Source organism: Silurus aristotelis (assembly GCF_946808225.1).
Source record: "Silurus aristotelis genome assembly, chromosome: 23".
Taxonomy (NCBI): domain Eukaryota; kingdom Metazoa; phylum Chordata; class Actinopteri; order Siluriformes; family Siluridae; genus Silurus; species Silurus aristotelis.
The window spans coordinates 19,274,245-19,287,365 of NC_139596.1; the positions used below are offsets into that span (position 1 = coordinate 19,274,245).

Consider the following 13,121-nt stretch of genomic DNA (forward strand, 5'->3'; position numbering starts at 1 on the left):
TCTAATCTAACCTAGCAAGTAGAAAGTAACCAAATTTGCTAAATCAAACCTAGGAAGTGGAATCTAACCTAATAGGTAAAATCTAATCTAACTCATCTAAAATCGTATTTAACTAACAAGGGGAATCCAACCTGAAGGTTGAAATCTAATCCAACCTATCAAACCCAATCTAACCTAACTAAGTAAGGTTTAGGCTAACCTAGCAATTAGATCAAACTCCTATGTAAAATCTAATCTAACTCACATGACTCTGACTTAATGCATGAAATCTAATCTACTCTAACAAGTAGAATTTAACCTAGTAGGTGAATTTTTATTCAAATTAATTCAAGTGGAATGTAACCGTATGGGTGAAATCTAATTAAACAAATGGAATACACTTCACCATTCAGGCTAGATGTTTACCTGATGGGTGAAATCTAATCTAACCTAACAAGTGGAATGCAGCCTGAAGGGTAAAATCAGTTAAATGTAATCTGTTCTATCATGTCGAATCTGACCTAGTGGGTAAAATCTAATTGAACATATCACACTGAATCTAAACTAATTTGTGAAATCTAATCTAACCAACAAACAAAATCTAACCTAATGGGAGAAATCTGATCCGAGCTATGAACCAGAATTTAACCTAGTGGGAGAAATCCAATCTAGCTTGATGATGTGAGGAAAAAGGTACAGGCTAAAGTACAGAGTAGAGAGAGATGAAGTCCTGGAGAAGATTCTGGAGTGTTCCTTTAATTCAGATAAGTGAATTTGTGTGTGTGTGTGTGTGTGTGTGTGTGTGTCAGCGGTATTCCGTGTGTTTTAGTGTGTGAGTAATTGGGGGTGTGTAATGGATCACCTTCGCTGCTGTATTGGGATTTGGGTGTGTGTATGTGTGTGTGTGTGTGTGGGGGGGGGGGGGTTAGGAGTGTAAGTGGATACAGTTATTCTCGAGTTTCCCACAATGCACTGCTTCTGCATGGCCTCACCTCATGATGCTTGTGAACTTCCTGTCTGCCTGCTGCTCTCATCCCTGAGCTCCACTTTAACAGCCACAGAAGATTTCCGCTTAAACAAATGAACTGTCTGTCCGGATCACTTCTGTCCTCTGTCACGGTCGACACCTGCCTTGCTTTATTTCCCGCTGCCTTTTTTTAGCAGCCTGAAGCCTCAGAGATCATTATTTTGGACCTGGTTCTGGTAACGTGACACCTGGTGATACTGTAGTACAAAATATACAGAAACGGCATTAATCACAATACAGTGATGATTTACTGTCTCATTACACCGCCGCAACGTCTCTTTCTCCATCTAAGCTTCAGGAGACTTCTACGTCACCCCCCCTCCCCCTACACACACACACACACACACACACACACACACACACACACACACACACACAATTCCCTGTGTATCACTCCATTGTTTTCATACTGATTTGTAACCTCTAGGCAGGAACAATAAGCCGTCCTCTCATTACAGCAGAACTGTTGTGCTTGGCTCGGGCCGATCGTCTCCTTCCCCCTTCACATGCACTGATTTGTAAATAACCCTGTTCTGAGTTCATGAGCGAGTCATCAGTAACCTCCTCGATGATGGTACCCCCACGTCCTGCGAAATAGATCCCTTGACATGTATCGGATTTCCTCCGAGAGCCATGAAAAGCTTAACTGTAGCTTTAATGAAAAAAAATGATAATTACACCAAGTGTCTGATCCACCAGCTTCAACACTCCTTCAATAGCATGTCCAATTCCATCATCGCAACCACAAAGATCACAGATGAAGGTTCAAGGAGCGCTCCAGAGATTACACAAACATGTTCACTCATAGAGGGAGAATAAAAAATGTCTATGTAATGCGGTCTCAAATATCAGTGTAATCTATAATGTTACATCTATAATCACTAATTGAGTGAAATTGAATCCACTTTACAGACCGGAAACAAGTCTAGTGAAATCTAATCTAACCTTGGAAGTAAAGTCTAATCTTGACCTGCAATATTTCATTTCATATAATGTGAAACGCAACCTATTTAGAGCAATCTAATCAAATCTAATCTCTGGAGAAAATATTTAAGGATTATATAATGTGAAAACTAGAGTAGTGAGTCTAATCTAAACTAGAGAATAAAATCTTATAGCACCTATAATGTGACATCTAATCAAATGTTGCATGTGAAATGCAGCATATTGGGAGAAATTGAGTCTAATCTTTAACGTGAAATTGAATGTGTTATACGGTATGAAATGTAGTAGTGAGTCTAATCTAATGTCATTTAGAAAGTGAAATCTAATTGCACATATGAAGTGAAATTTTATGATATAAAGTATCTAATATCTTAAATAAAATATAACATGTGAAATATAACATGGAGAGTACAATCTAATCTAACCAGTAAAATGTGGTCTATAAATCCAATCTAACCTGTAAAGTTGTATCTAAGAACACCTATTAATTGAAATGTAATCTAATCTACAAAATAAAATCAAGTCTAGTGTAATTTAATCTAGTCTAACTTTGTAAGTGAAGTCTGATCTTGTCTTAATATAGCATGTACAATTCAACCTATTGAGAAAAATCTAGTCTAATCTCAGGATGGAAATTTAACACAACATACATGTTGACGCACATGTGAGCGCTACAGTAGAGAATCTAATCTAGAGAAATTAATCTAATCTAATAAATATAACTGGGAGAATGTGAGAAAATAAGAAGGTGTTTAAAGGTGGTGTTTTTGATATAATAATATTTTCATGTATTTACACTTCTACTGTCATAAGTATTGGGACACCGGCTTTTTCCACAATTGTGTGGGACGTCTTTGGATGCAGGAGCGTTAAAGTTTCATTTCAGGGCCACAAAAATGTGAACAGAAAGGATTTAAAGCATTTAAACTATAACACCTGTCTTGTTTCGTGATGAAGTTTGTATTTTACTCTGTATATGTGTTTATTGCATGATCCAGACTAAAACAGTGCCTGTGTCTGTTCTTAGCATGTTTGTGTGTTTGTTTTTTATCTTACAGCATGACCTAAAGAGAAGCAAACTGATATAAAACAGGAGATGACATGCTCTAATGTTCTGTTTTGATTTTGTAATGACTTGAATCGTATGTTTAACCCTTTCGAGTTCTAATATTGGAGAACTAAACAACTTTGCATCGTGGCAAGCGCTTGGTCTGGCCTTCGCTCCCGTTACTTGACGGCTGCATCTGTCTCCGCAGGGGGACGGCATACACCAAATCCGTGAGGCCCTGAAGATCTTAGCCGAGAGGGTTTTAATCCTCGAGACTATGATCGGTATCCACGGTGAGTAGGCAGGGTGAAAGGTCAGAGGTCTGGGGGGGATCAGATCAGGTCATGAGTGGTGGGAAATGAGGTGGACAGACAGGCACTGGGGGGAGAGAGAGTGCGAGACAGAGCCCCGTCCCCAAGCAGCACCCTGGTAACCTGATGCAGGAACCTCACTGCTCTTGATCTTTGGTAGGACGTTAGTTTGAAGATGTTTCAAGACTTGCAGGCTGACTTGGAGCTGCTGGCTCGCAGGGTGCAGCTGCTGGAGGCGATCGTCTGGCCAGGTAATCGTGCAACCCGTGACACGCTTCCCTCTGTTGGACTGGTAAAGAATTCAAGAACAAGCGATTATAAGTCTTTATACATATATCTTATAGTCTTTAAGGCAGGGGTCCCCAAATGACGGCCCCCACATTCAGACTTCTGAACAATGCTAAGGAAATTTGATGATAATGCTTTTTAATAGTGCTTTTTGTTTTTACACGTGATACTGTGCGCTGCACGGAGAGCGCTCGATTTATTATTTATAATTTATCAAATTTGATATTTATTTAAAAATATATTCAGATTTATTTCCTTTAGCACAGTTTCATTAATCAGTACTGTTTTTAATTTTTGTCATAAAGTTCAGACCTATTTTACGTGTGTTGTTTTTGATTTTTAGATATTATTTACTCAGTATCTATTTTAAAAAATATCAGTTGATTAATCGCTTATTGGCGAATATTTAAGTACGATCCAAGCCAGCTATCAGTATCGGTAAAATCGTTTGACCACTAGTTATTAACGTAGCCTAATTATTTGTTAATTTGCCCACAAATCACATGCGTAAATAAGTAAATGTATTGATGTCAGTAGCAATGAATATGAAAGATGTTATTATGATGGTAATGATGCTTTTTTAATGGGTGATATATCTCTTGAAAAGTGATGCTCATTTGTCTGTACAATGCAGAACAAAATAAACCAATCCAGCATTAGAAAGCAAAATAAATACATTAAAAATCATCATAAAATCTACATAATAATCCTGGTTGTCAATCAGGCCCATGTCGTTTTCTGTTCCAGACCGACCCCCTTTAAAGAACGGAAAAATTATGTGGCCCTCACAGAAAAAATGTTTGTGGCCCCTGGCTTGAAGCATGGAGTGTAGGTTATGTGAAATATAAAAAGGTGCAGGTCTGGGGGATTTGGGCTCCAGTATCTACCTAAGCTTAGAAGATTAAGACTTCACTATGCAGTGCAGACGACAGGTAACTGGACAGCGACTTGTCGGATTTCTAGAATTCCAGATCGCAGTGGCTCTGCTCAGATCCATCCACTGCCAGCAGAAAGAAGCATGAGCACAGACTCGGATCCTGATTCTGAATCCTATATCCTGATTCGACACAAGGTTGTATAACAGAAGTACTAATGCGAAAGTGAAGACACCTGTAGTGTTTGCTGCATGGTAGAGAAGTGAACAGAACAGTAGAGGAGTGAGAATCAGTGATGAAAAGTAGCTGCACCCAGTGATCTATTGGGAAGTCTTACCTGATCTCTGGAGATGCTTTTTATAGTGTAGCACTAAAAGTTCAGTAGAAACTGGTGGACAGCTGAACTTGTTTCAGATTTCTTAGAAAGTAAAAGTGTTTTTTTCTGGGTACTCAACACCTGAGGCTGTGAGTTACTGATTGGAAGGTCAGGGATTTTCTGGTATTGCCAAACTGCCACTCTTGGGGCCCCTGAGCAAGGCCCTTGACCCTCAGTGCTCCAGGGGCACTGTAACGTGGCTGACCCTGTGCTCTAATAAGCAAAGAAAGAATTATGTGCTTCTACTAAGTATAAAGCACCTTTTACCATGAAGTACCGCCAGGTAGTGGGTGAAGAGGATCGGGTTTAGCACACAGCCCTGTGGTACACCAGTATTCCAAGACGTGGAAGATCTGTAATTGTCAAACTTTACAGACTATGGTTTGTTAGTATGGGAGTCCAAGGTCCAATTACAGAGAGAGGTGCTGATGGCAAATTCAGTAAGCTTGGAGGTCAACTTGGAATGGATGTCAGAATTGAACTGCGTTTAAGAGAACGAATATTCACGAAGGCATCACTATCCAATGCTCCATGTCCTGTACTGTATAGCATTAATGATAGGGTGATAGATATGTCTTTTTCTAGAATGCCAGTTCAGACATTTTTCACAAATGAAGGCTAAACTTAACTGGTTCCCTTTCTTTATTTCTCACGCAGAACCTGATGGAGGATCCGGAGACGGCTCGTTCAGCACCCAGTCGACAGACTTCTTCCGCAACAAGCGTGCCGGCGTCCTGCCGTTCCGGGTCAAATCTCCGTTTCTTCTTCCCGAGGCTAAAACCCGAGCGAAGTCCTAAAGGATCAAGCACACCTTCCAGCTTGGACTGGCAAACCCTCACAAGTCCCTACAACACCTACCGTAAACGCACAGGTCCACGCAATATTTCTGGAACACAACATTGAATAAGGGAGAGGTGGGGTTGGGTGGGTCAGGGGCTGGTAACACCTCAGGGAAAAGAACTGAGTGGTGCTGCTGAAGTTCACCATCTCAACTGAAAGTCAGTCTTTAACTTCTGTCTCCCTTTTACATGAAACCATGGAATAAAAGGAGAAATGTACACCCGTTCTAAAGGTGCTTGAATAACGGTTTTTGGGACAATAAATGGGGATGATACAAGCTGGTACACAGGATGGAGAAGGACATCAGGTTATTATTCGCTGAATATATATAAATCTATATTTTACCAGACCCCTTAGGGAAGCTGGGAAATGTATCGTTATGTAGGAAAACTCGTATTCACTATTCATTTTTCAACTATTTAAGCAATAAACGTAGTTATCCTCCCTAGCATTAAATGCACTATGTTAGATTTGTTTTGTTTTTTTATTCTAGAGAAGAAGGAGTGAAACGAAACAACTCGCAAATGGCTTTACGTTGAAACCCAACTTCCTGAAGCTTGACATTTTGACATGACGTTGTGTATCTGTACCTATTTATTTGCATTTTTACTGCTAAAACGTAGAGCTTTAAATTTCAAACACAAGTAGAATGAATACCGAGTGCACGCTACAACATTTCAGCCCAATAACTTTATTATTATTGTTATTTCCGTATATTTTCCAAATGTTATAAATGATCTAAAATACAAACCTCACCCTCACAATTCCTTCATTATAATTAATTAGTATTAGCAGTCGAAGTCATAGAAACACTATTGCATTTTTTTTCTTTTTTCTTTTTCTTTTTTTTTTTTATATCAATTTCCCAAAATTCGGCCAGGAAATTCCTAAATCGTGGCTGCTACCTGCTTATGCCACTAGTTTAACAAATACCATAACATAACAGCTTACAATTTCTCAATTATTCCCCTTAAAGTTAAGGATTTTGTAAGTCGGTGCTGGGCCCCCTGTGGATTGCTGCTCATGCGATGAGTATGTGTGTGTGTATATATATATATATATAGGGTTAATTATTGCTTCTTTTTTTGTGTTTTTTTTTATAATTACACACCAAAGCAAGTTATTTAGTCATCAGTTCCAACTGATTTCAGGATTTAATCAAGAAACTTTCCGGGGTTTGGAGTTTAATCTAGAAAAGAAAATTGCACCTACTCGTGCAAAAAACTAATTTGTCTGTCAAACTTATTATTTTTTTTGTTTTGTTTTTTGCACATTTTCCTTCTCATAGCGTGGTGCAGGTTTGTTCATGTACATGTGCTAATGGCTTCACTTTCAGAGGAAAATTCTAAACATTTAAATTTAGATCCATATATTATCAAGTCAAGTCAAGAAGCTCGACTTGATGATTACTACATTATAACTAATAATAATAATAAAATGAACAATACTTTTCTTTACACTAACTTTTTTCTCCGGAAATTGAATACAATAAATTTCCCTAAATTTATTTCCTAATTATGATGTTTTTTTTTTTGTGAAACACACTCTGAAATACGATCTGACAATTGTTTGTTTCAATAATTTTTGTTTATAATAATTGTTTAAAAAAAAAATTCTGGAATTGTGTAACATGCCCTTGGTTTCAGTCACGTTTCACTGCAACTCACGTGTGGAGGAAATTCTGTGTGATTTAAACCCTTTTTCTATAAAATACAGAATAATTAAGATCATGTCACATTGTCTTCAGAGGGTTCTCCAGGGTTCCTTATGATGATGTCCAGGGTTTTGTAGAGGGTTGTCCAGGCTTCCTCAGCTGTCCTTCAGAGGAATCTGTATTAATCCTATGTACCTGAAGAGCTTTAATTAACCAGCAAAGCCTAGAGGAACCCCTGAAGAACCTTTTTTTTAATCTTCTGTCTTTATTGTTCACTGAAGCTCAATACATTGATGATAATTTGCAGTTATGTCGACTTGAATTTTTACTTTTTCTCTACACAGCTTTATTTCTTTCAGACGTCTTTTTCTTTCAACACTCGTCGTCTGTGTTTTCTCTCGTAATGTTCATTATTTAATTATTGATTATTAGTTGATGTTGATGTTTTTTTTCCTTCAGTATTTTTTTTTTTCTGCTTAAAAAAGATTTGCTCAGATTTTTCCTCGTGTTTAAAGTGTTAAAACTAATAAAGTGTTTCGTGTCACCTCCTGTCTTAGTGTGTGTGTGTGTGTGTGTGTGTGTGTGTGTGTGTGTGTGTGTGTGTGTGTGTGTACATTCTTAGGCTTCTAATAAATCTATATTTCTTTACAGAACCACAATACAAAAAAGAAAAATCCAAACTTTACAATTATTCAGTTGAAAAAAATCCCACATCAAAAAATATTGTTTTTATATGAAATAATGTGCCACAATTATTGGCACCCCACAGTTTTTCAATTAGGTTGAGGTCTGAGGACTGAGATAGCCATGAGAGGAGCTGGATTTTGTGTCTGCTGAACCATTTTTGTGTAGATTTTGCCACATGTTTTGATTTATTATCCTGCTGAAAGACCCAATGACGATCCATCTTCAGCTTTCTGACAGACTCCATCAGGTTTAAATTGAAACTGTTCTGGTATTTTAAAGAGTTCATGATGCCCTGCACCCTAACAAGGTTCCCAGGGCCTTTGGAAGAGAAACAGACCCACAGTATCACAGATCCTCCACCATACGTCACAGTGGGCTTGAGGTGCTTTTCTACATACTCGTCTTCTGTTTTACACCAGACCCACTCAGTGTTTGTGGCCAAAAAGCTCTATCATAGTCTCATCTGCCCAAAGCACACGGCCCCAGCGGAAGTCCCAGTTCCCAGCTGAAGTCCCAGTTTCGCTTTGCAAACTCCAGACGTCTACGTTTGTGATTGTAGGTGTGAAAAGGCTTTTGCCTCCCAAACAGCTTGTTGGCCTGTAGATAGTGTCTGATGGTTGTTATGAAGACTTTGTGACCTGAAGATGCCACTCTTTGGTGCAGTTCTCCAACAATGAGCTGCGGAGATTTTTGAACTTCTCTCACCATCCTCACTGTGGGTCTGGTCCTCGCCGACCCTTGTCCTTCACTGTTTTAGCTGTTTTAATCTTTATAATGATTCCTCTGACTGTAGATATGGGCACGTTAAGGCGAGTGGCTATTTTCTTGTAGCTGTTGCCTGACTTATGAAGGTCAACACACATCTGCCTTACATGAATGGTGTGTTCTCTTTTCTTTCCCATGTTGAAGAGTGGATAAGAGAAACAGGCCTCTGTGTCACGTCATATTTATTCCACAGAGAAACAGGAAGTCGTAAATTATACATTAAAAGTTTCTAGATACTCTGATCAACTTTAAAAACTACAGTAAAAACAACAATTCTTCAATTACATTTATGTTGTGGGATTATTTTTTAGTCATGGATTTCACTTTAGTTAAAGATTAGAATTTTCTACAATTTTTAGTGTGAGATTATGCTCCTGCAATAAAACGTTTTTTTAAAAAAGCCTAAAACCACTTATCTTAACCAGGGGTGCCAATAATTGTGGTGAGTGCTGTAACTGTGTGTGTGTGTGTGTGTGTGTGTGTGTGTGTGTGTGTGTGTGTGTGTGTGTGTGTGTGTTTGCAGTTTTTGAAGAGATAACAATTTAAAGATGAATCAAACCTGATCTTCTTTTTTTCCATCACTTATCATTTATCAATACTGTAATTTTCTTTTTTTTTTAATTAATAAAAATAATAAATGAAAAAGAATGTATTATTAGTGAAGCCAAACTCTAAATAGAGCATGAACACAAACTATTCTTTGAAATGTTTTAATTTAATTCTGGTGTTAAATCACGTAAAATCATCCAAACACCAAAATTAACTTTTGCTATGTTTCCACACGGACGGTTTTAATTGCCGGATCTGTGCATCATGGCGGATTTCAGTGTTTGATTTGAGACTCTGCGCTTCAGTAGAACAAATGTTTAGTGATTAATAATTTCTCTGTTGAGGGAGGTCTATGTTGATTTTCTCTGAGTAAAAAAGGACATCGTGAATAAATGTGTTGAGTTGAAGATTTAAAATTTGCCTCTTTTATATTTATATAATTAATTAATAAAAATGGTCGAACTCAAACGCGTGCTGTATTAAATGTGCGTTAATAAAATTAGTGCCGTTAAAATTAATTTGCATGAAGTGTTATTAATTAGTAAAATATCCTTCAGTGTATATATACTGTACATTTATAAGGAATAAATAAATAAATAAATAAATAAGTTAATTAAAAGGTTTTGAAGAAAATATATATTTTTTTTATCTAAAGTTTATTTCCATTCATTTAATTATTTGTTTATTTGCTATGATCAAAAAAACCAACATGGAAACTGCATCTAATTTTTCATATCTAATTTTTATTTTATTAACATTTTAATCACTTTGCTGAGTGTATGGCTGGAAGAATGGGGGGATTTCTTACTTCTTACACACACACACACACACACACACACACACACACACACACACGCACTTACAGAACCATGAGTCACAGTTATTTTTTTCTCTGCTCCGGACAGAAAGAGCAGAAACATAAATACGAATAAGAGTCGAGACTTGGTTCATGTGAGTATTATGGGATGGTGTCCACGTTGTCCCTGAGCGTCCCCGAGTCACACGTTTGCTGATTTCTTCCCTTTCGAGACGACCACCGTGTTCTCGCCGACCTGGTCATCGATCAGGAGAGAAATGGCTCCGTCCAGGTGAGGGGTCGCAGCCAGAGCCACCACGGCTTTCTCCATGGGGAAACCCATCTTCTCCAGCTGCTGGAGCCTAATCATCATCATCATCATCATCATCAGAGTAATAATAAAGATAATAATAAAGGAAGAAATCATTTACTCAGAAACAGAACGAGTGCAAGAGCTGGAGCACACACACACATTACACACCTCAGAGAAGAAACGGAGGACTTCTGGACTTCCACTTTCTCCACCCGCGTGTCCTCAGGAGCGTCCTGCAACGACGCCAGGATGCCCACTCTCAGCAACTCCTCGTCTAACATCCGCTCATCCGTCGCTTCTCCGTGCCACTCGGGCGTGGCGTGTGCCCACGTTTGGGGGTGTGTGTGATCCCCCAGCTGGGACCTGCTGGTAGAAGCCACGCGTCCCATATGAGACTCGGCGTGAGGGAACGTTCAGGAGAAAAAATCGAGACATCACTATATTAATGGCAGCTGTGTTTCACAGAAGTTTGGATTGCCAGGAAAAGATTTCCTATAAACAGAGTTCCTGCAGGTTTCACCAATCAAATGAAAACTTTTGATGATCATTAAGAATGAAATGTAAGACCGAGTTCAGCACATCAAAAACACATTTAGTTTTTAGCGACTGAACTCAACTGAGCACTAAATTCAGTTTTTAGACTTTTGAAGACCCCACAGAAACCCTGTGTATGATCGTGTAAGAACCTCTGTGTGGAGCTGATGTAGGTTGGTAGTTGATATTTATTGGAAATGTAAAGCCACGCTGGCAGGCAGGAACACACTCCCAGACCCTCGATCCGCTGCAGGAGCTCAGTTAACTCGCTGCTGTCTGGAAAATGTGTTCAGGACAGATATCGGGATGAACAGTGCATTCAGACCCCCTGGTTATGCTGCGGTCTGATACTACAATCGTTCAAATTGATTTCCTCTTTAATCTACACTCAGTGCCCCGTAATAACAGTGACAACAGAGTTCTAGAAATGTCTGTAAAATTGTGATTTAGCTGAAGCTCCTTTATCAGCAGTTCCACCCTCCAGTCTTTTTGGTGTTTGATGCATCAAGCGTTTTACACACTGGAGGATTTTCTGCCATTGTTCAGGGCAAATCCTTGTAAGCTGGGGCAGAGGATGAGGAGCGTCACTGGACAGACACTTTCAGGGCTCTGACATAAATCCAGTTCCTTCTGGAACTTTGTCCATCTCCACACAGGATCTTCAGAACTCAGTCAGAGTGACCATCAGGTTCTTGGTCACGTGTCTTACTCAGGCTCTTGTTTGGTTTTTAGCGCAGCTGCAAGGCCTCAATAGAGAGGTGTGTGTCTCATGTCCAATCAATCAACTTTTCCAGGTAGACCCCAGTGATGGTGTAGAAACATCTCAGGAACGATCAAGAGAAGTGTTTTTGCAAAGGGTCTGAATACTTATGGACCTGTGGTATTTCAGTTTATTTATTTATTTTATGTACAGAAATTTCTAGAATTCTGCTTTCACTTTGCTGTTATGAGGAGCTGAGTGTAGATTCATGAGAAGTTTTGAATGATAATAGTATGGGACTGCAAAATAACACATGGAGGAGATGAAGGAGATAGATATATAGATATATAGATATATGATTATTGTATATTACTGGACAGAAGCCAGGGTAAAAGATACAGTTAAGCCCCAGGCATATGGCGTAGAAGTGGAGAAGCCCTGGAGCGCTCGGAAGAAGGAACAAATCGACCAGCAGGACGAGCCAAGGCAGGGACCAGGGAGGCAGACAGCGCAGAGTTCGTCTCTGTTTGCTCTGTCGACACTGAGCCGCAAGCAGGGCCAACTGGGTGCCCGAGTACCCACATATCCGACTGGCTTCATCCCCCGTCACAAACAGGAACAGGGCATAAATAGGGGGCAGGAGCACCGACGAAACAACCGACAGCACCAGAAAGACCAGCGTGCCCCATTTCCTCTCCTGCCGAGGTCCGAGATACAGCAAGAGCACGACGTCGTGGACCAAAGACACAAACTCCTCATGGCTCACAGCGTAGAAGATCAAATCTGTAAAGCAAATACATCATCTTCCATTAAGCAATTAACACTTGTCATCTGGTCGAAGGTTCAGTAGACACAACGTACCATAGACACCTGGGAAGACACCTCCCGGTCCTAGACTCAGACTGGCGTGGATTCCACAAAGCCAGGTGAATAAGATCAGGACCAGGATCAGAGTTGTGCCACTACACACACCTGATCTACTGGATCCCAACCACAACAAGGGCCACATGGTAACACAGCAGCCTGGTGGATCATTAGTGAAACATTTCTATTCAATTCTTGTAAGAAAGGATTCCCATTCAGTTGTATTTCCACGCTTCACCACTAGAGGCAGACATACAGTTTACCAATCATGATAAGTTACTTATGACATCACAGTGCACCTTCTCCATCAAGAGTATAAAGGGCCAGAACACTGAGCCTTTCAGCATCACCGACAACAATGTTCACACACGATCAATTCTAAACCCAGTAAAGTTTGTGTGTTCTGAATCCTGTACCATGTTTTTACTGACTCACTGGGGCAAGTACAATCTCCTGATCAGCGCACACCAGAGAGTGAAACTCCCTAATATGGTCCTTCCAGCCGGATAGGAAACCTTTCTAACACTTCTATTCTATTCAATTGTCACCTCTGTGTACTCCAAGTCCAGG

The 13,121-nt window shown here is 39.5% G+C and overlaps 2 protein-coding genes across 3 annotated transcripts in view; one reads left to right on the forward strand and one right to left on the reverse strand.

Annotated features, from left to right (window-relative positions):
- emid1 (EMI domain containing 1) overlaps positions 1 to 7,887 on the forward strand; it is a 63,779-nt gene extending 55,892 nt beyond the window's left edge. The window contains exons 15-16 of the mRNA XM_083527497.1: positions 3,208 to 3,292; positions 5,507 to 7,887. Of these exons, the coding sequence (XP_083383623.1) occupies positions 3,208 to 3,292; positions 5,507 to 5,646 (225 nt within the window). The 3' untranslated portion in view covers positions 5,647 to 7,887. The remainder of the gene's footprint in view (positions 1 to 3,207; positions 3,293 to 5,506) is intronic.
- Positions 7,888 to 10,070: 2,183 nt separating this feature from the next.
- rhbdd3 (rhomboid domain containing 3) lies at positions 10,071 to 13,025 on the reverse strand. 2 transcript variants are annotated; one of them, XM_083527452.1, is made up of 5 exons: positions 12,549 to 13,025; positions 12,087 to 12,470; positions 11,140 to 11,263; positions 10,622 to 10,816; positions 10,071 to 10,502 (listed from the first exon to the last, which is right to left on the reverse strand). In XM_083527452.1, exons 1-5 carry the CDS (start codon positions 12,694 to 12,696, stop codon positions 10,343 to 10,345), a joined length of 1,011 nt encoding a protein of 336 aa, XP_083383578.1. In that variant the 5' UTR covers positions 12,697 to 13,025; the 3' UTR covers positions 10,071 to 10,342. The 2 variants fall into 2 exon arrangements, with proteins under 2 accessions (XP_083383578.1, XP_083383577.1); XM_083527451.1 differs by having other exon boundaries at positions 10,622 to 10,819.
- Positions 13,026 to 13,121: the final 96 nt, after the last annotated feature.